This window comes from Dryobates pubescens, chromosome 22 (genome assembly GCF_014839835.1).
Source record: "Dryobates pubescens isolate bDryPub1 chromosome 22, bDryPub1.pri, whole genome shotgun sequence".
NCBI classification, from domain to species: Eukaryota; Metazoa; Chordata; class Aves; order Piciformes; family Picidae; genus Dryobates; species Dryobates pubescens.
In genome coordinates, this window is record NC_071633.1 from 16,023,893 (window position 1) to 16,049,110 (window position 25,218).

Here is a 25,218-nt window from a genome sequence, read left to right on the forward strand (position 1 = left end):
CTTTGGTAACACACCTAAACCGACTCAACTAAACCCCAACTAAAGGCAACCACAGGTTTCTCCCAGCCACCAGCCCCAGCTTGAACAGACACCCCAGCAGTCACCCAAATGGCAATCACCCAGAGCTCCTTATTAGCTGAAGCTGGGTTGTGGCCCTTAATTATCAAAGCCACCCACTGCCTACATGTATTCAAACCACCCTGTGATGCCTGTGCCATGATTGTCCCAAGCTTTGGTGCCAGGGTATGGTGCAGAGCTGCATCACATCTCTTGCCCCTTGTCCCCAGGTGCACTGGAGAAGGAATTAGCACTCAGCTAATTAGCTCCTCACATGGGTTATTAACACTTATTATTTATAAAATAAGGCAGCATACAGAGACTTTTATTTTTCCAAGCAAAGTTGGTGCTATATACTTGCAGGAGTAGTGCCAGATACCACAGCATGCACTGGGATTAGGGTTATGCTACTCACTGGAGCAACTGTGACATGTTTCCCAGATCAGATTGCTCTGAGCTCCTTGAAGCTCTGCTCTTTCCCTGGGTTGTGTAGATGTGTTCCCACAGGAGACTGTCCATGGTTCTACGGCTTTGCTGCCTACTTTGGGCTCAGCTGGAATCTCCTTTGCTTTAAGTAAATAGGCTTTGAAATCTGCTTTATGGTTTTGGTTTTCTTTGGGTTTTGTTTGTTTGTTGTTGTTACGTTTTGGTTTGTTTTTTTGTGGCCACAAGGTTAGAGATCTAGGCTGGATTTTTCTTTTATTTTGAGGTTCTCCACTTGTGCCCTTGCTGTGTGAAAATATGGAGGCTTCTTACAATGGCCTTACATGGGAAATGAAGCTTTCAGTTCTGCAAGAACTTACCTTTTTTTATACACTGTGGGCAGGTTTCTCTTTCTCTCTTCCCCACGCCCCCCCCAGTAGTAGTTTCTTTTTCTACAGTTTGCTAATTTGGCCAGGACTAAGAGAATCTGATTGTGGTGACAGCTGGGGTAGGCTTTGATTTTTATTTTATTTTTTTTAAATGATGGATAAATGCATTCAAAACCAAACAAAAAAAATCAAACAGATGAAAACAAAAAGTGGAAAGAGACCAAGGCAGGATGCTGACCCCACACCCGCAGATGAGAGTTTCATTTAAAAGCTAATTCAGGGGGTTTTAAACTGGACTTTTTGAAGCAAGGTGTGCAGAGACGTGCCAAGTCCTGCAGCCTTTCCACACCGGCAGCCTTCCTCCAGATGTTCCTTGTGTGCTCCTGACATGCTGCTTTGGTTTTGTTGTTCTTTTTTTTCCCCCCTTTTGAAGTGGTGTCCCATTTCCTGTGCACAAAGGCCATTCCCTGTTGTATTTTGGAGTCCAATTAAAAATACCATAATGATTTCTGCTTAAGATCCATCTCTGCTCCTTTATGCTTATGGGGCCTTTTGTAGGAACTTGTTTTACAGAGCAGACCAGGATTTGTCCAGAAAATGTAGGTGTGCAAATGAACTGTAAGTCCCTCTGGGCTGTTACTCTCACTGAAACAAACTGAATCACACTAAAAAGTGACATATAGTGTTGGCTTTCAGAGAAACACATGCCAAGACACAGCTACATCTGTGGCCTGTGGCTGCTGTCCCACCTCACAAGCTATGATGGCCAGTGTGGTCTTCCCAAAGCAGTCTCCAGCCCATCCCACTGTGAGAAGCTCACTCAAACCACTCCCTGCTCATTCATGAACCTGAGAGCATTATACAGCCCCCACCTTTGTTCTGGCCCTCCCCACAGCTGTGCATGATGCTGTGAATTAGCAAAGCAGGGCCACATGCTCCAGCCCATGAGCGATTTGCAGCGGAAACAGGCTTGGCCACAGTTCTGGTTTGTTCCTGGGAATGGGCTGCTGACCCTGCTGATGTCCCTGGGAACACCGCCAAGCTCTTCAAAGGGCCTGGCTTTGTAAGCTTACCTCTGGGGCTTGGCTTGCAGACACCTATAGAGGTGTCGGTCATTCAAGAGGGATGATGGAGAGGAATAGGACTCTGAGTCCAAAGGGTGATGCTGCACAAAGTATGTAGCTGGGCAAATAGTGCTTTGGAACCAGCATGAATAAGTTCATTAAGCACAGCCCTGCCCTTGGCTGCAGATCAAGGCAACGGTGAGGAAGCTGGATCAGCCCTGTGTCAACTATCGTAAAAGGGTGACAAAATGAATGGTGTGAGAGGAAGGGACTACAGCCTTGCACGTGCTTCTTAGGTGCCACCTCCAACTGCCACAGCTTTTATGGATTTCCCCATGTCCCTGGGCACTGGCCAGACGGTAATGAAGTGTGGTGCGTCCCAGGGAGGAGGGAGTGGGCTGGGGGGGAGAAGGGATAAATCCAGTGATTACAGGGGAATATAATGAAAGATAAGTGGGATGCCCTGAGGAAAGGACACAGTAAGGGCCAATTGTGATGGTGCAGGACTGACTAGATGCAGGGCTTGCCCAGGTCCTGGCTGAGCCTCTTGGGGTGACCAGGTGCTGGGGCTCAAATTAGACGCCCATGGGAGATGGCAGTGGCCCACCACAGGTGGGGCTCAGACTGCTCTGTGCCAGGTGGGGATGGTGCCAGGGCAGCCCCAATATGGCAGACATGTCTAGGTCCAGGATCACAAGACCACTGTTTTGGGAGCATCACATATCCCATTGTGGACCTGAGAAAGTCCTTTGAAGGGCATCAGTTCCTAGTGGTCCCATCCTTCCTGGGACCACTGCTGGACAGAGGAAACACACCCATCTAGGTGCCAAATTGATCTTCCTCACGGGGTGGCCGTTGACCCCCTGCCCACGGCTGCAGCAGAGCTGGGGACCCCGGAGGAGGCACTCACCTGCCGAGGCGGGGCAGCACCTAGCACCCTCCTCCCCTTCGCTCCCGAGGGACACCCCAGGACCCCACCTCCCTACAGTACCACATCCCCAGGGCCCGGGGCGGCGACGGGCGGGGAGCACGGCCCGAGGGGCGGGCGGAAGGCGGGGCGGCTCGGGGGCGGCGGGCCGGGCTCCCCGGGGGAGGCACCGGAAGGCGCCCGGCGCTGATTCATTGCAATAAATTGTTCCCGGCGCGGTGAGGTTCGGACATCGCCGCCCGAGCAGGAGCAGGAGCAGGAGCGGGAGCGGGAGCCGGAGCCAGAGCCACAACCAGAGCAGGAGCCAGGATCGCAACCGGAGAGGGAGGATGAAGATGCAAGCTGAGGTGATCCGCGAAGGCGAGCTGGAGAAGCGGAGCGACAGCCTTTTCCAGCTGTGGAAGAAGAAGCTGGTGGTGCTGACCAAGGACAGCCTCAGCCTTTTCCCCGACGGGCACAAGCGGGCCAAGGGCAAGGAGCTAGGCTTCGGCTCCATCCTCAAGGTGGACTGCGTGGAGCGCACGGGCAAGTACATCTACTTCACCATCGTCACCAAGGACCGCAAGGAGATTGACTTTCGGTGCCCGGACCAGAGCTGCTGGAACGCCTCCATCACCATGGCCCTTATCGATTTCCAGAACAAACGGGCCATACAGGACTTCAAGAGCCGCCAGGAACTGGAGCAGGCGGCGGGGGCCCAAGAGCGGCGGCTGGCCCGGGCACCCTGAGCCGCCCCCCGGCCGGCCCGGCCCGGCCTGGTTCCAGGTGAGCCCCGCCGCGGCTCTGCGCGCCCCGCACCCCCACCTCTCCTTATTCCTTGGGGTTTTTAATATTAGTTTTTATTATCACTCTTCCCCCCCCGCCCCCTCCAGCTTTGAGAAACCGGACGGGGGCTGGAGTTCCCTCCGCACCGCTCAGCCCCGGGTTTTGGCTGGGGACCCCCAGCCCCAGTGTGTGTCCCCCTCTCCGACCCTCCGGCATGCTGGAGCGCCCAGCCGCGCCCCGATACCGGACAGGGCTGCTTCAGCATGGGCTTCTGGGGCTCGCTCCCCTTTCCCTGTGCCTCGCTGGGAATTCCTGGTGGGAGCCAGGCTCATACCAGGCGCTGGGAAGTCCGGCTGTTGCGGGGAGGATAAGAAATGGCACTTTGTGCTTCCTTCTAGAACTTGCTTTAAATATCAGCCAAAAAAAAAAAAAAAGCGCAAACACTTACCCTAACTTTAACACCCACCCTCCCACTGCCCCCTCCACCTTCCCCCCGCCCGCCTGCTTTCCTGTTCCTTTAACTAACCTGCCTTTCTCTTGCTGCCTTTAGAGCATACCACTGGATGATAAACCAGATCAAGTGTCTTGGACTGAAATGGGACAGGGTACCAATGAAGGAAAGCGAAGAAGAGCGCTGGAAGCAGCTTGGTTTTTCTCCCAAGCCCGTTGAGGCAGCAGAGCAAAGAGCCCTGAGCTTTGCCTGAGATGCATTTAAAGACAAACCAAAGACTTTGGTAAAGGACTTCTGAGCGAAGCGCCCACGTGCCCGGAGCGGCACAGCTTCACCAAACATTATCTTCTATTTATGAGACAAGAGGAAGATTCCACACTGACTGGTGGTGTTAAACATAGTTTAAATTATTTGTAGTATCTATATTTGTATTTATTTTGAGGAATGTCTTTCAGCAGTTACTGGTCTTAATATTGCTTTTGCATTAATATGTCCATTCCAAATAAATTACTTGAAATGTTCATTTTTTATTACTGTACTCTGGGCTGCAGTAACTTCTGTTGGCGCAGGTTTGTGGAGCGGGCAGTGGTGTAGTGGCTTGAAGTGGGTAAGCTCAGCTTTTTGGTGCCCTGGACTAGGCAGTTGGAAGTGGAGAAAGCCCAGATAACCCCATTTGGGTTTGATCTCGTTTCTCAACCAGGGAGGGAAAGTGTGTTGAGGTCCAGTTCTGGTCAGAAGTGAAAACAGGGAAGCCTACCACAGCTTGGGTAGGTGCTGCTTTTGAAGTGCTTTCCTGTCTAGTCGAGCCATGGCGGCTATAGAAGGCTCAAGAGCTCCTTGCAGCCGTAAAATGCTGCCGTTTGCTAACACCCTGTGTCTTTCCTTCAGCCCCCGTAGCTTAGTGCTGTGCCAAGGCAGAAAACTGGATTCTTGATTTCAAACCAACGCAGCGCTGATGTTCCTCTCAGCTTTGCAGCACGGGAAGCTGAACGCCTCGCTCTCTCCTCTTCCTTGATGTCTGCAGTCTCTAGACCAAGTTAAATTTCTACAGGCTAAGTGGGAAGAATGGAGATGGTCTTTTTTTCCCCTGTAGCACCTGGACCAAGAGGCTTGGAGGAAAAAGCAGCTAATTTTTAAATTTTTTTTTTTTTTTAACTGATTTTTATAGAAGTGCTGAAGTTTTATCTGGGGAGGCTTGATTATCACTAACTAGGTTGGGCTTCCTCAAGAGCATATGTCTTAGCTCTGGCAGTCAGGACTATGAGCTTAGCAGGCAAAGTACTCACTACTAATGCTCCATATGTGGCAATTTTGATCACGCAATTTCCCCCTCCCAACATCAGTGCAATTCTTGCAGGAGACTTTGTACTAGAGGAAGTTGTTAAGTAAGTGGATAATTGCATGCAGCCTGTAGTAAGAGCAAGAGAGAGACTCGACACAGGGAAATGAAAGAAAAATCTGACAGGAAGGTTGGCCCCATTTCTGGAAGCAGCAGGGAGAGCCTAGCATTGCAGCGTGCTGCATCAGGGCTCTGCATCCTCCCTGCATGCCACCGGCAGCCGCACGGCCACTCGCCGTGCTCGTGCAGAGGCAGGGCTCTACAGGATTGAGCTGGGGATGCAGCAAACCTCTGACCACAATCCCCCTCTAGCACAAGAATGGCAGAGCTGCATTGAAGGCAGCAAAATGATATTCAAAAGCAGATGTGTTTTAATCCTTTTTTCCTTGGTACTGTTGCAAGGGATGTGTGTGAAAGAAAAGGCCAGGCCAGAGTAGAGGCACTGACTCCTAATCCCCTTAATTTCAGTGAATCCAAACAGGAATGCTGGCAGACGACAGCTGAGCAGCTGGAGCTATGGCCTATAATGACAGCCACTGCTGCAGGGGGAACGGGATAGTTCTTGGGGTCCTGTGCCACCAGTTGCTCTAGCACAGCTCCAAGACTTTTGCAAAGCCATCTGTCCCTTACTCTAGATGCAAAGGTTGACAAAATGCAAGGTATTGTTCAGATGGTTTTATTCCAGGTTTATGAAATCAAATGAGACTTGTGAACATCTCTGTGGGAAAAGTGAAGGGGTTACTCTCTTGCATCCAAATTACTGGCTTTTTGTCTCACCCAGTGGGACTTTACTCTTTAAGAGGTAAACAAACAAACCTACATTAACAACTAGCTGTAAATAGCCAAAGGAGGAGACTCCAAACTCTTTGTATAAAACTCCACCGATGGTGGGGCCAACCGTCCGGGTCAAGGGCTGCACCGAGGCACAAATTCCAAGCATGGTACCTAGGAGAGATGGCAGAGACACACAGATAATGAGGTCAGAGCAAGTCCAGGGATGGAAAAGAGGAGAAGACCATGTGAGATCCCTTTTCTTTCTGATGGTGTTCCTCTGCAGTAGGAGCAAATCACTACAAATAAGCTCGTAGATTAATTTCTAGAGATCCAATTAGGGTTTGTTAAGGCTAAGGACCCCTGGAGGCATGGGGACTAGTTTCCACCATGAGCCAGCTCAGCTCTTCACTGAGCGATCCAGACAACTGTAATGCTGCCGAAAGGCAAAGCTGTGCTCACTGCTGCCTTCACCAGGGGCCAACGATGCCTTTGGCCCCAGAAGATGCTTCTGAATATCACAGCTAGCAGGGCTGGTAACTACTGCATGGGGTAAAAGATGGAGAGGCAATTTCTAGGGACATGCTTGAGACTGCCAAGCAAACCACTCAGATTTTGCCAATATCATAATTACACCGCAGGGCCCTGTTCCACCCAAGATGGTGGTGGTGGTTGTTCTCTAGTGTGGGACAGAGGAACAGCTCTTGAGGGCTTAGCAGGAGAGGCTTAGGTCTAACTAGGTCTTTAAGAATAAATAAATAAAACCACAGATAAAGCCTGAAGCCCCTTGAGATACTCCCCCCCACCCCCATCCCCCTCTGCAAAAAAGAACGGATATTTCAATTTGGATGGAAATGTGAACCCTTTGCCCGGTTTGGCTGGTTCCCCCTCCAGCAGCTCTCCCATTTGCATGGCTAACAGGAACCTGGTGGATGGGGAATCACCTACAGTTTGGCACAGGCAAGTTTTTTCGTTTTCCATGTGCAGAGAGATGGCCAAGATGTCCCACAGGACACAAAGCTGGTCCTCACGCACCCAGCACACTTTTTGCCCTGTACTCTTCATGCAGGACAATTGTCATGCTCCAGGTAGCAGAAATACCTGGCCAGCAGGAAAATCATTAGCCCCCAACACTGGGAGGAAGGGTATGCTGGCAGGGTGTACAAGCAGCTTGTGCCCTGCTCTGAAATGATGTTTGGAATTAATTTTTGTTTAGTAGCACTATTCTTATTTGGGCTGTTAGCATCACAGGATGTTAGGGGGTTGGAAGGGACCTCTGGAGATCATCAAGTTCAACCGCCCTGCCAGAGCAGGACCATAGAATCTAGTGCAGGTCACACAGGAATGCATCCAGATGAGTCTTGAAAGTCTCTTGAGAAGGAGACTCCACAGACTGTCTGGGGAGCCTGTTCCCAGTGCTCTGTGACCCTCACAGTGAAAAAGTTCCTCCTCCTGTTGAGGTGGAATCTTCTGTGCTGGAGTTTATATCCATTACCCCTTGTCCTATCCCAGGGTGCAAATGAGCAGAGCCTGTCCCCTCCCTCCTGACCCCCCCCAGCCCTCAGATATTTATAAACATTTATTAAATCCCCTCTCAGTCTTCTCTTCTCCAGACTAAAAAGCCCCAGGCCTCTCATCCTCTTCTCTTAGGGCATGTGCTCCAGTCCCTTAATCATCCTGGTAGCATCAATTTTCCACCAAGACATGTGCACTGTCTCCACACAATGCCAGCAAGCATCTGGGAAGGATGAAGAGGATGCTGTCCCGTGTGCATGAAGATGAGGAGCTCCAGACATGGGTAGCCATGGGGAAATGATGCCCATCTCCCTGAGAGAAGAGGCAGCCAGGTGCTCCTGCAACTGCCAGGCAGTGACTGCTGGGCTTTTAGCAGCATGCTTAAAATACTTGTGCAATGAGCCCCAGCCGAGGGCGTAGCCATGCAGCGAGGGAAATCTCCCGGGAAGCGCTGCTGAGAGCTCCTCCCGCGCATGGGAACACAAAGGCGATGGGTGGGACCTCGCCTTGACCCTTTGCCAATGGGAACCATCCCACAACCACCAAACTTTCTGGGCAGGTTTTGCAATTATTTTTTCCCCCTCTAGGTATTTGAATTAAACTAATTACTGCTTACCATTGCCAAACTGGCTTTTATGATTGAGGAGGCACTTTTTTCCCTTCCTTTTTCTTCTTCTTTTTTTTTTTTCCTTCCCCTTTTTCTTTTTATGGAGCAGAAATCCATGCTCTTGAAAGGCCAGGCTCTCCCTCTGCACTTCTCCAACATGTTGCCGAGAATGATAATTTCTGTCTAATGGGCTTAAATTAGATCCCTCGTGTCAGACGCCCTCGGGCTTTGGGACTGTAAATCCCAGCTCTGCAGCGTGGCCCTAGCTTTGTTGCAGAGCTGCACATGTGATGGGTCTCATTTAAGGCAAGACCTTTAGAAGTGGGATAAATCACCACGTCAGCAGAAAAATTCCTGCGTCACTTTGCGCAGCTCTGCCAACACCCATGCTCACCTTTATCGTGGCTAGCCCACTTTCTGCACCTTGCCTGCCCTTTTGGTCTTCTCTCCCCAGCATTTTTAACCCTTTTTCTCATACCTAGTACAACCTGGCCCAGCAGGAAGCCCATCCACCCCTCCTGCCCTAGCTCTCCTCTCTTCCTGCAGGTTTCAGGGTTGGGTGCTGGCAGATCCCCAAGCTGGGCGGCTCCGTCCCTCCTCCCACCCTGCGCTGTGCTGGGTGCCCCGGCTTGCCCTCTTTTCCAGCTCACATCCTGTTGCCAAGCTCAGATGATGGTGCTGGCCCAGATCATCCACATGTCTGTGGGGCAAGTGTGGGGCCTGATTTAATGATTAAGTCATCCAGCAAAGCCTGAGCAAAGCTGGGGGGGGGGGGTTCCATGCACCAAGCCTGGCCTGGCTGCAAACTATCCTCTAAGGTTTTGTGCCTGATGTGCTCTGGGTAGAAACAAGACTTCCATTCTCAGGGAGGGACCAGGGCTGACAAGAGATGCTTGTGCAGATGCAAGTCTCTGTGGGGTCGGGGCTGTCCTCCCACCAGCTCGCACCCCCATCTGAGGAGCACGTGCACATGGAACAGAATTTTCCCTTCCTGCCTTTGAAGATGAGGGAAAAGAAAAAAATCAAAGGGAAAAGAATGAAATCATTTCCTCTGTCTTCGCTGCAGTGCAAAGCCCCAGCCACAAGCAAAGAGCAAGCGGCAAATTCATCAGCCTCAGTCGGAAGTGGCCTTGGATCGGTCCTGAAAGCGGGATGATGGGAGGAAGGGATGGGGCCATCCTGTGTCCCACTGGTCCCTTCCAGAGACATCTATTTAAAAGGCACAGATGGGTGACTCAGTGTCTAGCAAGGGCGGACAGGTTATTCTCCTGCGACACCCCATCCGTTCCAGCCCCAAGAGGAGATGGACACCTGAGCTCTGCCCAAACTCCAGCTCCTCAGAAAGCCTCTCTCTGGCCTGAGGAACAACCTACACGGGCTTTACTGGCCCCAGGATGGCAAAAATATCAGGAAAAGGCAGGAGCAAGGCTCAAAAGCAGGGTTTCCAAAGGGAAATCCTCAATGTGTGTCTTTCTTGCGTTAACCACAAGCTGTTGCAAGCTAGCACTCAGGTTTCTGGTGCAGGGGTAGAGAGGCTTTTTCATACATTTAGCCACAAAAGTGGGCATTTCTAACATGCCACCAAAATGCTCTCTTTGCAGAGACTGTCTCGGGTTGGCATAGGAAGGAGCAGCCTTTTAGCTGCTGTAGGGGTGGAGCAGCCGCTGCGGGTGCCTCCCACGGCCAGAGCTGATGGCAGCATTCTAATAGCCACTGCGGGTGCCACCCACGGCCAGAGCTGATGGCAGCATTCGAACAGCCGCCTTCCCCCGCGCCACACCCACGACACCACGGCCGCAGCTGCTGCAGGAGGCAGCTCGCCTGCTCTGCAGCGTCAGGCATTCCTGCCTTCACCCCGGCCGGACTGTGTCCAGAACAACACAAACCCATCAGATGCCTCTGCCCTCGACGCTGCAAGGCAAAGGCATGATTTGAAAGGTGAGGGCCAGGGAGGCGTGACAGGGACAAGGTTTTCCACCTAGGGTCATGATCATCTGTGCCAGCAGCATCCCTCCTCAGCGTGCCCAGTTTCAAGCCAGCAGTTTGTAGCAGCACTTGGCACAGCGCTGGCCAAGGATGAATGGGCAGGATAAAGCTCTGGATAGCCCATGGCTTATTCAATGTTCTGCAGTCCTCTCCTGACCATCTGCACCACCCCATGGGCTGTCTTTGTGCTGCCTTCCCTTCCTACCCTGCCATGCGGGGTCTGTCCAGCCCACCAAAGCGCAGGCTGACCTCACAACATACGCAAGCAGGGAGCAGGGTGAGGCAACTAAATGCCTTTTCCTCTCTGACTGAAGCTTGCCTCCGGGCTTGAAAAGCCAAGCATCGCTCTGTTTTCCCTCACAAAGCCCCTTTCAGAAGAGCCTGGATCAATTCCAGCTTGGCTGTACATCCCAAAGCCACTTGGTGCCCTTCCCCCCCATCCCTCCTTCCTTGCATGAACATTGCTCCAACTCATGAAACAGCAGATTTTTCTTCCTTGGCTGAGAGGAGTAGCTGAGACATCACCAGTCCTCACCTCCCAGGAAATAAAGGGTTCTCCCAGGTAGAAGTATCACACTCAGAAATCACAGGCTCCTAGCATTTGTAGGAGATGAGATGGTCAGCTCTACAAATAAACTTCTGAAGTGACATTTAGAAAAGCTCTTCATTGCAAAAGTGCTTTATAAACTTCAGTAATGGGCTGTGCAAACTGTAACTCCCATTCTTGGTAGGATCTGGGCTGAGTTGTCTGCTTAGATGGCTGCTAGGGAAGATGGAGGGCACAGGCTAGTGTCCCAGAAAGGCTGGCCTAAAGCAGAGAGACTATGTGGTGAATGCACCTGGAGGCACGAAGCTTGAGAGAGCTTGATCAAAAGGCACCAAACCAGGTTAACCCAGCTCCATCCCAGGATGAACTCAGCAAGGCTCCCATGACAATAATGTAGCCATATTTGCTTCACCGACAGAACTGAAACCTTGGGGATAAAAATGCGTGCACCAACCATTGCATTTCAACCACCTTGTGCAGAGAAATGCAGTGCTTTGGACTGAAACATGGCCAAAAAGTAGAGAGGGGGATTCCTGCTTAGGCAAAAGGTTTCCAAAGGGCAATCCAGAATACCCTCCTGAGATGCTCCAAGTGAAAAGGTGAGAAAGAGCAGTGCTCTTAGTCACCACCACGGTGGAAAAGCAGCCTCTTTAAAAACATTTTTTGGCTTCCAGTGGGAAAGAGAGATTGGGAGAGTATTCCTGTACTCTGCCCACCACTATGGATGCCAGCAGGTGGCACAGGATCAGGAGCACTGAGCCGCAGGATGTTTGCTCAAGTGTTGTTCAAGCTCATCCTGCATTAGCACTGGTCCCTGTTCATCCACTCTGCTGACACCCATCACACGCAACTGCCAAGCCAAACCTCCTGGGGAACTGGGTATCCATCACAAATGTGGTGTGAGCTAGGAAGCACCTGATGGACTCAAGAGCCAGAAAAGAAAAGAATGGTCTGATGTTTTTCATGGTTCTTACCAGTGTCAGAGGAGGGGACAGCCTTGGTAAGGATGCTGTCGGTGATGGTGGCCAGCATGCTGAAGGCGAACACCAGCGGCACTGCAATGATGCAGTAGTGCCACACTGTCCTCATCAGGGCCTAAGGAATAGGACACAACAGACCACAGATCATTAAGAGAACACAAGTGGTGACTTTGTGGTAAGTAAACAACCTAGAAGAACATAATGAGTCAAACCTGTGACTTAGGTAAATGGTGAGAGCCACAAATGATGCATGATGGTGTGGCTTTGGCCATCACAGGGTGTTTCATAGCCCACCACTTGTCTGCAGGGAATTATTCCAAGCATGTAGAGCAAGCAGCAAACGATACCCAACAATCTAGCAGCACGTTTCTGTGGCCCTGCTGCGGGTATTTTTAGTGTCTGGGAATTAGTGACGTCCCTGCACCCTTCCTCCTGTCTTCTGTCTCTTGCCCAACTCCTGAGGAAACGTCGAACAGCAGATGCATGTGGTGTACTTCAGGAAGCCTCCATTACTTATACAAAACAGCCTAGAGAAGGTATTTCAGCTCATTAGCATAAATAATTAAAACTAAACCGAGCTTGTCAAAATGAATGAGTGTGGTGCATTATGTAACGCCGTACCTCTGGGATTTCTAATCCTGTTCTGCTGCCTCCTTGCTAATAAATTCACCAAATTCAGTAATCTGGAATAGGTCTTCTGGCCATAAGTGCACATTAGCGAGCATAATTAGGGAGAGTAATGATTTTGTTATTGCACATATTCTTAGTGGAGACATCCCTGCAGCTGTTTAATAGTGAAACAAAAGCAGCGAGGCTCCCAGAGCCGTGGGGCTAGAGCGGCTCTGGGCTCATTCACAAGCCCTGCTGGTCAAATGAATGGGTGTCTCTGGGGCATGGAAAGGAAATTCCCCCCTTCTTGTAAATCTCCTGCCCTCACCCATGTCTCAAGGTGTGTTGTTGTGGCTGGAAAACATTTCTGTCACTGGTTTAGCTAGAAGTTTCATCCTCTGGAGTTCTCTCTTCTAAGATCTGGTCCCTGCCTCTTGGCTATAGAAGATGCAGAAGCCCAGAGATATTGCTCACTAATGACTTGGAAATGCTGAGGTTTATTCCTAGTTCTCCTCTAAAGTCACACACAGCAGGGTTTCTCTCCTCGAAGGGGCTGTTTGCCTACGTTTTGGTTAAGATCTAGGCACTTCTGATTAAGGAACCAGAGAACAAAGACAGAGGAACAGATATTTGGTACACAAACACTCAGACGGAATAATTCCTTGCTAGGGCAAATGTCATTGCAGGACAGCATCGCAGAGCTCATAGGAAAAACCAGCTTTAACCCCCCCTGCTCTGTCTCAGTTCCCTCAAGGGCTGAAGCCAGTAGGCAAAGAGCAGAGCCAGGTCTGTGCCTCCTGTAAAACCAAGAAAAACAGCTCCTCACTTCCCTGGAACTCAGAAAGGACAAAGGCAAAGCTGGGCCCCTGCTGCTACTCCTCAGCCACGGGGTAGGTTGCAGCCTTTTGGACCTGAGCAGATCTGAAGGCACTTTTCAGGGGAGGGAGGCAGAACCAGGAGTTTCAGCAGCCAGTCTCAGTGAGCAGGTGCTTGGAGAATGCAGCAGAGGGGCAGGACGAGGCACAGCCATGCCTTCAGACAAAGAGAACTTCCCCATCACAACTGCCAAGCCCTCCTACACCTCTGCCCACGCGCTCCTGGCTTCCATCCACAGATCAGACACTGGCTCTCCCCCCCTTCTCCTTTCCCAGGTGGTGTTGCAGAGCTTCCAGCCCACCCTTTCCCTTCTCCATCTGCTAATGGCTGGGAGCATCCTGCAGCCCCTTCCCAGCTGCACTGCTGTCCGTCTGCTGCTGGTGCCAGCCTTCCAAAACCACTCCAGCCCACCTCTGGTGCTACAAAGGTGGTTTTTTGGAGTGGCTTTCATTAACAGCCAGCATTCCTCCTCGCTTTCACCCTTTGGGGAGGGGACCTGCTTCGTCTGGAGGCCAGATGCAGCGAGGGCAGAGCGGGCAGGATGCTTCTCCACCGAAGGCTGTGCAGGATTAAAAGCTTCATGCAGCAATCTCGGGGCCTGCTGCGGTGACAGCACGTGTCCCACCAGGGCGGAAAGCCACCCCAGAAGCGGATGTTTTCTCGGCAGCTGCTCCAACAGAGCGCTTTTTAATAAGGCTTCCCCGGCAAAGAGGAGTGCAGCTGCGTCTGCCTATGAATAGTTCTCCTGGGAAGTCATTGCTGACCCTTGTCTCCAGGCCTGTGCTGTCAGGATGTCCACAGCCCTCTGGGCTTGGTGTAATTACCAACTCTGAGATGATTTTCCTTCCCATCTCCAGTCCCCATGCAGCCAATAGGAGCCTTCTTGTGCTGATGTATCAGCTGCTGCCAGCCCTGCCACCCCGTGTGCCCCTCCACTGCCACTGAGGTTTCCTCCATACACCTCCAGTCTTCCCTCTCAGTAAGACATCAAGCCACAAAAGCCATTTACTCCATGTTGGTCCTCTGCCTGATTCTTGTGAGACCAGGCACAGGGAGCTGGTCTCAGCAGCACCCTGTTCTGTGCTAGGTTGGGGGATCTCCAGCTGAGCCAGGTCCACCTCAGTTGGCATGTAAGAGTTGTGTAGATGTAGTGCTTAAAGACATGGTTTAATCCAGGATTTATCAATGATAGGCTAAGGATTGGACTTCATCTTTTCCAATCCAATCAATTTCCAGGTCTTTTCCATTCTAATCAATTCTGTGATTCTCTGGTCTCACCTGATTTCTCTTGACCATGGCCAAAAAACAATGGTGAGACATTCAAAATCCTTCTTGGGCCATGCTCAGGAGCACCAAGCCCTGTGAGGCACCCCATGCTAGGGGGTGCATTGATGCCAGCCAAAGCCATGGTCCTGGGAGGGACCTTTAGCAAGCATCCTACCACCTGACAGCATCTCTGTGAGCCCCTAAATCTCAGGGAAGGGAACCATGCACCATCTACAGAGACAATCCTTTATCTGCATCTATCCTCCCTTCCCAGTCTCCTCTCAGACACACAATTTATCTGAGGTGTGTAGGTGCCTCATCTTCTCTGCATTGCTGGGAACCATGAGCCTCAATACCCTCCAGGATTTGGCCCCAACCTCCCTGTAGCTGTGGTGAGGTTGTGGGAACAACATCCATCCTACCCACACTGGCAGGAGTTCTGGTGCCCTGGCAGCAAGGCTTGAGGCCAAGTCCTGCAGGGAATGTGGAAAGGCTGATGCAGCTTAGCCATCCTTTGGGCCCATCTCGCTGACAGGGACCAGTGTGTACCCTTCCTCCATCCCCATGGCCTGGGCAGAGCTATCAGTTTCCCTGAAGGTGGCTTATCCGAACAAACACGATTACAGCAGCAGAGCTGCCTACGTCACCTGGGCTTTCCAATTACCATTGGAGATTGGCATCAGCCTTCACCCATGCAGACGCAAACAGCGATGGGCAGCATCGCTTCACCCGAAACAGAGCAACAAAATTATTGCCTTGTTATCTCCTTCCCCAAATCCTCTCAGCTTGAGCAAAGCAGGCAAAAACCAAAGCCCCAGAAGAAGAGCACACAGCCTCTGTGGTCTCACAGCAGTGCACAACTGCAGTGATTTCCCGCCCCCACCCTCCCCCCCCATAATCTTCATTTACTTTCTGGGTAGCTCAGGAAATGCAGCCGCTGACGAGGCTGAGGGCAGGATTTCAGTGCAAACTCAGTGACTCAGGAGGGACTTAGTGAGTTTCTGTGTGAGATTAATTTCTTTTTTAATCCCTGTAACTATTACTCATGCAGCTCTGCATCGTTATTTGGCTTCAGCTGAGCACAGCTCTGTTTGTGCAGGGGCCCAGCAGAGCTGGTTTCTCCCAGGAGGACCACTCAGTGAAGCCAGTGGCAGCATTTCAAGGGGCAGAGCTTGCAGCCAGGTCACAGACCCTGTGCTGCTGTGCTGTTAAATAGCACCGTGGATGACTTCACATTGAGCCTTACCATGCCTAGGCCTACAATAGCAAAGACAAAAATGCTGAGCCTGAGCAGAGTCTTCTCCGTGCAGTGGTTAGTGAGTGTTCCAACGACCAGGCCCTGGACCACCTGGGAAAGAAGCACACAAGCACCATTGAGCCTGATACATAAGATCAAAAGAGAGCTGCTACAGAACTTTAAGCAAATGAACATCAGCAAATGGGTTATTCCCTTGATTTTTGTGGAGAAAAAGGGACCTTGCTGTCATGGTGAAAGGCTGAGAAAAAAAAAAGATCCATTATTTCAAGCATTTTGCATCCTAGGGATAGATCCATCCCACCAGCTCCTAGGGATAGACCCATCCCACCAGCTGAATGTCTTTACTCAAGGTGCACACCTGGAGTTTACTCTCGCTGCCCACTCACCAGCAGGGACTGAAACTTCCTAAAGACACTTGCAGAGACAAAGGAATTTTTCCAATTACCTCGTGGTAGTTTTGTGGAACACAGTTAATACTAAGGTCTTCATTCTTGGCAAGTCCTGCCAAAGAAAAACTGTACATTTGTATGCAAAGGAAGAAAGTGCCTCCTTTCCTGTGCCTTCCTTTGCCATTATGTTAAACCATAAATACACAAATTAGGTGGTTCATCATTTTTAGGCAGGAATCAAGAATGACAGAGATGCTAATGCCCAGCCCGAGTAGTGTGCACAGACCTGAGGGGTGGAGAACTGGTTTTACAGATTTTGAATAAAAACTAGGGGAGAGGGGAAGGGAAGGTGGAGCAAAACCATTTAAATCCCAGGCAATATTTGGCTTTTCCAGCACTTTGCAGAGCAAAGATTCTCTCTTTTATTTCTCTGTTCAGCATCTCCCATACAGCCTGCTGGCCCAAGTGGACAGAGGCTGTAATGAAGCCTGACCGACTGAATTTCAGGGGAGGGACAGATAGGAGTCTAGCAAGTTTTCCCTGCCTTGGAAGGGTTTGTCTGATCCAAGCAAAAGCCCCTCAACTTGAAAGTAGAGCTCTAGTTCAAAATGCCTTGTTGGGTGGGTTGGCTTTGTTTCAATGGTAGTCTAGCCTGCCGAAACCCTCAGTGCTTGGCCTGGACCTGAGATGATGCTAAGCCATACTCAGCCTTGCTGTCTTATTCCTAATGGGGAAACTCAAAACTCAACTGACAAGAAAGGAGGACAAAGAAAGTACGTTGTTGAAAAGAAAGGAAAAGTTCATCTCTGACAAGCAGCCCAGAAAAAGCAATTTAATTCCTAAAATTAAAAAAAAAAGGCAAGAAGCAAACAGAGTGAAAAGAAAGTTGACATAAAGAACAATACCTAGAAGTTGAGTATATTTCCAACCAGCTACAACTTCATGGAAAACATCACAACTCGACCCTGCTCCAGAACACAAGTGGGTTTGGATACAAGGCCACACTGTACCAAGCAAGATGTCTGGGGTCCCAGTAAATGCTTTTCCTGCCTCCTTTTTCTCCCTGTCCCCACCCTCAGGCAGGGCATGATAGCTCACCCCACGTGTGCCCAGCCGCCACGTGTCTCCCCCAGCTTGTGTCACCCACTGAGTGGCCTCGGGGACAGACCTGCTGCAGTGTGGTGCTTGGACGATGCATTGGGGTGACCTGAGTCATCCCTTGCTGCGGACCTGGGAGGAGGCTGATACTAGGTAGCCCCAGTGGCTCCCACTCGGGGGGTGGGTGGAGAAGCTGCTGAGTAATACTTCATTAAGCTGAGCGCTCCTAAAACGAGAATCTCGTCATTAACTTTTTGCAACTTCCCAGTCCCTCCTGCTGGCTCGCCCCAGCTGGGGCTGTGCTGAGTCACATGGGATGGGGGCCGAGCCCCATTGCAGGGCACGGCTTGACTCAGCGGTGGCATCACCTGAATCCCAGCTAGGCTCTGCTGAACAACCAGAGGGAAGGAAACGTTTCTCAATTTGCCCAGGCATGAATGGCACACTGAACCAGGATACACCGTGCGGGCACAGCCTGCTCCCTGCCCTTCCTTCAATCGTTGGGGTATACCATCATCAGTGTCCCAGAGCACCACTGCAGCAAAGCCAGGACCTAGAGATATGCAGACTGGGCTGTCCCTGAGTGAGTGGGGCAGAGGGACAGCCCCTGTGCCAAAGCTGGCATGCTGCACATGCTTCCCCATCTCTCCGACCGTGGCAAGAAGGAGTGTGAAGTGAAACACTGCCGCTGAACCAACTGACATGGCACTGGGTCTTTTCCAAGGAGTGAAGGGTTTAAACTAAAAGAGAGAGATGTAGACTAGATCTATGGAAGAAATGTTTTACACTGAGCATGGGGCAACACTAGCACAGGTTGCCCAGAGGGGTAGTAGATGCCTCATACCTGGAACCACTCCAGGTCAGGCTGCACTGGGGGGCAATGAGCAACCTGATCTAGTCACAGATGTCCTTGCTGACTGCATCTCGTAGGTGACCTTTAAAGGTCCCTTCCAACCCAAACCAGTCTGTGAATCAATGATTTGGGCAAGTCAGCCCAAGTCACCTGCTTTCCCTTTGAAGCCGAGCATCCATCCTCGGATTGTACAGTCTGCAGCCTCCCCACTTCTTATCTTGGCTGTCAGGCTCTCTCCCCAGCATGGTCCAGTTGTTGCGGATCCTGCCACGAACGAGGCATGGTCCATCATCTGTATTCTGGACACAGCACCTTGGATTAGGTGCTGGATAGAGTTTCCAGTCACTGGGAGCTCCAGCCTCACTTCCTACCTGAATTCAGACCTGAGGCCCATTACTTCCAGACGCTCTTTTCCCTGGGCACACAGTTCCTGGATTTACATGAGCGGCAGCTGCCTGCGCTGGCACATTTGGCGAGGAGGAAGCAAAAAGTGGTTCCTGTGCACTCTCTAGGTGAGGCTTGGGACATGTGCTGCCATTGCTTGGGGGTGGTGGGGACATCCTAGATGACTTGGCTGTCACTACTCCCAAAGACATGCCCTGGTGGCACTGATGATGCAGAATGGGATTTATCTTCATTTTCAGATCTGCTGGTGCCTTCTGGGCTTTCCCCTTGCACATAAGCTCTCCTTGAGTCTGCCTGTAATGGGCCTTCCCCTCCTGCACTTCAGTTTGCCTGACTGGTGCTTGCCTTTGTAACCTGACCTCCTTTGAAGTCGGGGAAGAGCCAGTGTACCTGGCTGGAACGCCTTCTGTCATCAATAAACAAAAGAGAGAGGAAATTGTTTGCAAGTGAAATAACAGGCACTGCCCCGTGGCTGTGTACACATGTCACAGGAAAAACCAACTCATCTCTTTTTTCCTCCCCCCCACCTTTTCTTCTTTGAAGGCAAATAAGTCTCCCAATAAATGCATAAGAACAGCCAAATCCCTCCTTGGGGTTGTGCTGGATTTGCCAAACTGGGGATTTGTTACACCAGTTCAGCTGACCATATAGAAAAAGACCCTCTGCTGCTTGTGCTCTACTTGACATAGTGAAAGACAGCAACTCCCATTTGCCCAGCAGAGCCAATTGCCCTTTATATTGTTAACCTTATTGATAAATGGCAGGAATCCCTTGCAAAACTGTTGCTGTTTGAAAGATTCAGGTGCCAGGTTTTGGAAGATTTTTGAATGGTGAAGCACCAGCCTTGCTGCTTGGAACAGAACCAGCCACTCACAAGTGGCTAACCTCATGAGTGGAGGTTACAGAAGTCAGGCAATTAGACATTTCTAAGATTTAGCTGGGCAGGGTCCTGGGCCATCTTATGCAGACCTTTTCTCAAGAAAGCCTGGACCAGATGATCCTTGAGGTCCCTTCCAAACTGGTAACTCTCTGATTCTGTGGCTCGTGCTCAGCTGGTCCTCTACAATCAGCAGACATAGGACTGTTTCTACAGGTTCTTCCATCAGTACTCATTGAAAGCTTGACAGACCTCAGCAACAAAATAAATCACCCAACAACCTAGAAATGGAAAAACATGAGAAGGTTGGAGAGGCAGGCACAGCAGGCCAGATAAGGTGGTACAGCCTAGCAGAGAAGATGCAGGGCCCCATCCCTAGCACAGGTAAAATGATTCCCATCAGAGGCAGCCTCCCACACACAGGACCCGTATCTCCCTTGACTTTGAAATTGTGCCTGGTTGACAGTTCCCAGGGTGAGCACATTGCTAGCTGGTGTGAGACACACAGGTGGGCACCAGGGAAGGCAACAAAAATCATGGTTTTTTTCTGCACAGGCTGAAGGTGGCCCAAAGCCTCAGGTGGGGGGAAAGGGAGTTGCTTTCCTGACATGGCCATGCCAGAAAGTGCTTGAGAAGCAGTTCAGGTCTTACAGAGGAGGGTGGTGGGACTGGCAGGAGAGCTGACTGCGAGGATCAAACTGCTGAAGGCAGCACTTTGCTGAAGAGGGGGAAGAGGACCTTGTGTTTTGCAAACTCCAACCTAATGGCTTGCTTTCCCTCCCCAACCCGCCCCCTCCACAGATTCAAATCCTTCAAAGCGAGGAAACTGGAGAACTTTCTGTTTGTTGTTGCAAGGTCCTTTCACCGAGTGGGTTTTCCCCCTAGGCATACCTGGCTCTAATTAAATCCCTGGCTCTTTAATCATCTCTCCTGCTGTGCAGGGGAAGAAAAAAAAAAAAAAAGAAAAAAAGAAAGGGGGAAAAAAAAAGGCAAGAGGGACAGGCTGGTGATAAGACGATAGGCAATGTAAATCTCTCCTCCAGGAATCTCTCTCATCTTCTCAGGATCACTCCGTACCAACTTGTCCCTCCAGAAGCTGCACGGCTAGAGGTGGAGTTTGTGTAACAATACAAATGTAAAAGCAGTAAACAGAACAGATGTCTTGTGATTTCTTGATCCTCAGGGTTATAAATACCTTTGTCCCACCCAGAGTTTGTGTGTGGTGAATTTGGTGTCCCCCACCACTTGTTTTGTTGTTCCCCCTGAGAAAAAGTTCTTAAAGGAAAGCTTCCCCCCACACCCCCCCACCCCCCCCTGCAGCTGGAGATCAATCAGAGAATCACCAAGGTTGGAAGAGACCTCAAAGATCACCAAGTCCAACCTGTCACCACAGACCTCATGACTAAAGCATGGCACCAAGTGCCACGTCCAATCCCCTCTTGAACACCTCTAGGGATGGGGACTCCACCACCTCCCTAGGCAGCACATTCCAGTGCCTAACAACTCTCTCAGTGAAGAACTTTCTCCTCACCTCCAGCCTAAACTTCCCCCTCACCTCCAGCCTAAACTTCCCCTAGCGCAGCTTGAGAGTGTGTCCCCTTGTTCTGGTGCTGCTTGCCTGAGAGAAGAGACCAACCCCCTCCTGGCTACAACCTCCCTTCAGGTAGTTGTAGAGAGCAAGAAGGTCTCCCCTGAGCCTCCTCTTCTCCAGGCTAAACAACCCCAGCTCCCTCAGCCTCTCCTCATAGGGCTGTGCTCAAGGCCTCTCCCCAGCCTCGTTGCCCTTCTCTGGACACCTTCAAGTCTCTCAATGTCCTTCTTAAACTGAGGGACCCAGAACTGGACACAGGACTCAAGGTGTGACCTAACCAGTGCGGAGTATAGGGGCAGAATGACTTCCCTGCTCCTGCTGGCCACACTGTTCTTGATGCCTGCCTAAGCATCAGATGTGACTTTAGATACCCACCAGGGACTCCAGGTATTCCACTTGCAAAAATCCTCTGGCAGCATTTTCCAAGGCAGCCACTACACCTGGAAGTTCTCCGTGCTAGTGCACTCACAACTCAAAAAAAACCCCCAGAGCCTAGGCCTGCTTCTGCCCATTATGCAAAGTTAAATGATTTTAAATGATTATAAAATCAGTTATTCTCCAGAGGGAGTCTGAACAGCATCTCACACTCCCAGGCATTTGCTGCGAGGGACATTTTGCTCTGACACGAGAGGACTCTGGGAGCCTGTCCCTGAAGGACAGAGGGATTGTGTCCCTGAAGAGCAATCACACTTCTTGCCTGGAGACCCACCAGTGACCAGACCAAGCTGCTTCAAACATATCATGAGCAAAGGAATCTCTGCAATGCAAGCTGCCTGGCACAGATGTACACCTCCTGCTGTCTGCCTCCCCTCCTTATTTCATGATCCCCCCACCTGACTCCTCCTCCTCCTCCACTTATGCTGGCACAGCCCCAGATCGTCAGGCAGCCCCACACTGTCAGGGTGCATCAAGTACTACTGCAGAGCCCTGCTAAATCTCTCCCCACTTCCTCATCAGCCCATTCCAGCCTCTGTCATACCCCATTTTCTAAGCTCTTTGCCTTACCACAAGCAGTAAACTGGCTCCAGTTCCTGGGCCAGTGTTTCATCCAGAGAGCCAGGAAGCCCCATTCCCCCTGGACAGGTACTCCCATTGTAACTTCTACATTGAGGCATCAGTGAACATACTACTTTGGGCCACTGAGAACTCCAAGAGGCAGACAAGGCAACCTAAGTCACTCCATACAGGGATACAACTGGCAGCAAGCAGATGTGCCACCAGCACTGGGGTGAACGGCAACCATGTTGTGAGAAGCCAACTTGATGAAGGGAAGAGGGTGCTGAGGATAGCCCATGTCATGAGTGATGGTTATTGGTGTACAGCATTCTGAGGACAAAACTCACTGCCAGCACCAGCTGAACCACTTTGCTGCTGTGACATGACATGGACTGTCCCCATGTGGACAGAGCTGATGCTCAGCAAGGAAGCAACCAAGATAGGCACTATGTGGAATCACCAGCGAAAGCCCATGAGGTTCTCAAACTCCAAACCAGCCCCAAATCTGCCTTCCAAACTAGCAAGGACCCATCCTTGCACCCATCCCTGGACGTACTTAAGAGTCATGTAGACAATGTTTAGGGATGTGGTTTAGTTGAGGGCTTGTCAGTGTTAGGTTAACGATTGGACTCAATGACCTTAAAGGCCTTTTCCAATCTAAGTGATTCTGTGATTCTCAGGCTGGACATGAGGCAACCCTCTGCAAATGCTGGGGTCCTGCAGAGTCATAAATGAACAAGACAGGACCAAGCAAGATGAGATGAGGAGCTCTGGATAGGATCCCTCAGGAAGGCTGCCTCAATTAGCAGGATGGCTAATTCATGTTCTCCATCTGCAGAGATGGCAAATCCTCACCTCCTGGAGGGTCAGTACTCCTATGCTGATCTCCTCATGCAAAGAGCTGGTAGAAATACAGGCAACAAACTGCTTGAGTTGCCTGCTTAAATTTAGGTGGACTGACCCAAAGCCATTCAAAATCTCCTCTCTAGGTGCTCTGCAGCTGGCCTGGATGGGAGGAATGGTAAGAAATAGAGATGTTTATGGTGCATTGGTTGCTTCTCACCACAGTAGGTTAAATGAGGCTGAGAAGCTGAAGAATTAGATTAAGCAATTGGAGCACAATAACCTTGGGGTGGGAGAGGAAAATGGGAAGAGATCATCACTGTTTGAGTCACCTGGGATTGCTGACTGGCCTAGGGAAGGGGGCTGCAACATCACCTTCTGTACAAGAGGAAGATGTTTGTTTTGAGAAGATTTCATTAGAAAAACAAACACTGCTATGACACAAAGAAATAATATTACTAAAAATTGCCAGGAATTGCCACTGCTTTTGCCAGCTTATGGCTCCAGGGAAGCTCTGAGTAAAGAGCTCAGCTAAGCTGTGCTTGCTCTGCTGTTCCTGTGCATCTCTGAAGCTGCTGGGTGCACGCATCCTGTGCTGGGAGCAGGGCATATCCCAGGACACAGTGCTATGCCGTGCTGCTGCCCAGGTGCTGCGTTCCGTGTCCACAGGGAGGTTTAGAGTAAACAGGACATGGTTTGATTCTTATTTTCCCTTTCATTTCTGTGATGTTCCCTCCCATCTATAGAAGTCCCTACACTGTTATCCATTGTCAGGTCCAGGGAGAGATGGAAACGCTGGGGGTGACACATTTCCTCTAACAGGAGGGCTCAGGGCAAGTTCCAGTGAATGGGAAAACCCTCACAATGTAGAGTGGAAAGGCAAATTGAGGAATGAGAAATCAAAGCTGAGGATCTGGTCATTGAAAATCATTGAAAAGGACATTATCCCCTTCTGAATAAAGCTATAATTTACTCAGTGAAGTGGGGAAGCCAGTCAGCAGATATTAATCACCCAACACCCATCCAGACTGGCGGAATTTGCTTGCACCTTAATCTGCATTTCTATCTCCAGCAGTATCAATTCTCTGCACAGCAGAAACAGATGCATCTGAAGTGCCAGCCCAGGCAACACGAGGGCACAGAAGCAGGTCTGGGACTCGGCAGGACAGAGCCAGCACACACTGCCTTCCCTGCATACATCTCCCACTGGACCAACGCCAACAGAAAGCAGCCGTGCAACATTAACCCACTCACTATCTGCAAGAGCTATCTTTGGGTGGTTCTAGCCAGAGACCTGATCTGAAAGTGAAGACACAAATTCTAATGTGTTATAATAATTTAAAAGCCAGATGGTGAGAGTATCACTTGGACCAGCTAAGGATCTGCTCCTGCATAATCATAGAGTTGCAGAAGGGTAGGGGTTGGAAGGGACCTCTGGAGATCATCTAGTCCACCCCTCCCTGCCAAAGCAGAAAATAAACCAGAGCTGAGCTTGGAACTGATAAAGTGAAAAGAGCAAGTGACAAAGCAGGAGGCAGGGATTTGTAAGCTCTCAGGCAAGACAGCTTCGGTGCCACCAGGAATCAGGTGTCCTGGGCAGAGAAAACCCAAACATTTTTTCCCCATCCCTTTTTGGCCTCTGACAGCGAACCCCAATGCACTGTTGTGAAAAGGAGAAGTTTGCACCCTGTAACCACTTTACTCCTCTATTTCTGAGGTCTGGAGTCTCTAGAATATGCTCTAGAAGATGCATAGCAAGATGGGCAGAAACTGCACAGAGAGATGGAAGCAAGCTGCCAGGCTGACAAGAGCCACTTTTTGTGTCCCGTGTCCCAGGGCAAAGACTCCCCAGCGAAGCAGGTGCTGCACCTCAGCTGCAGGCCGCTGATGGGTTAGAGCATGGTAATTGGTGTGATTGGCCTCTGTGGGATGAATCCTTGTGACTGTGGGAAAGGCCAGGTCCCGGGTTAGTGCTGACATCTGACTATTCCTTAGGGAGCAGAGGGAATGCTGTAATTCCCATATCTCCCAGGGCTGTGTCTCTATGGAGGGTACACCAGCCTGGCAGCACAGGGAACCTTATCTACAGCAGTTTCAACCAAACTAATCTGGGAAACAATAGCAGTGAAGACAGACAGATATCCCAGAAACAACAGCAGTGTCCTGAAGACAGATGTCCCAGACCTAACAGCAGCATCCAAGCTCCATCTACCAACACACAGCCACTCCTGCCTGGCTGTACAAGTGCTGCTGCTGCCCATGTTACCCGGCTCGAAAGAAACATGCCACAGCCATGCTGTAACCCCAAATTTGCTTTCAGTCTAGACATACAGAA

General features: G+C 50.6%; 2 protein-coding genes across 2 annotated transcripts in view; one reads left to right on the top strand and one right to left on the bottom strand.

The window, feature by feature from the left end:
- The first annotated feature begins 3,021 nt into the window (after nucleotides 1-3,021).
- PHLDA2 (pleckstrin homology like domain family A member 2) lies at nucleotides 3,022-4,600 on the top strand. The gene is made up of 2 exons (XM_054171810.1): nucleotides 3,022-3,626; nucleotides 4,177-4,600. The coding sequence occupies exon 1, from the start codon at nucleotides 3,191-3,193 to the stop codon at nucleotides 3,587-3,589; it is 399 nt and encodes a 132-aa protein (XP_054027785.1). The 5' UTR covers nucleotides 3,022-3,190; the 3' UTR covers nucleotides 3,590-3,626; nucleotides 4,177-4,600.
- Nucleotides 4,601-6,122: 1,522 nt separating this feature from the next.
- SLC22A18 (solute carrier family 22 member 18) overlaps nucleotides 6,123-25,218 on the bottom strand; it is a 72,588-nt gene continuing 53,492 nt past the window's right edge. Inside the window, exons 9-11 of the mRNA XM_009899974.2 lie at nucleotides 15,820-15,921; nucleotides 11,817-11,937; nucleotides 6,123-6,361 (exon numbers count right to left, since the gene is read on the bottom strand). Of these exons, the coding sequence (XP_009898276.2) occupies nucleotides 6,174-6,361; nucleotides 11,817-11,937; nucleotides 15,820-15,921 (411 nt within the window). The 3' untranslated portion in view covers nucleotides 6,123-6,173. The remainder of the gene's footprint in view (nucleotides 6,362-11,816; nucleotides 11,938-15,819; nucleotides 15,922-25,218) is intronic.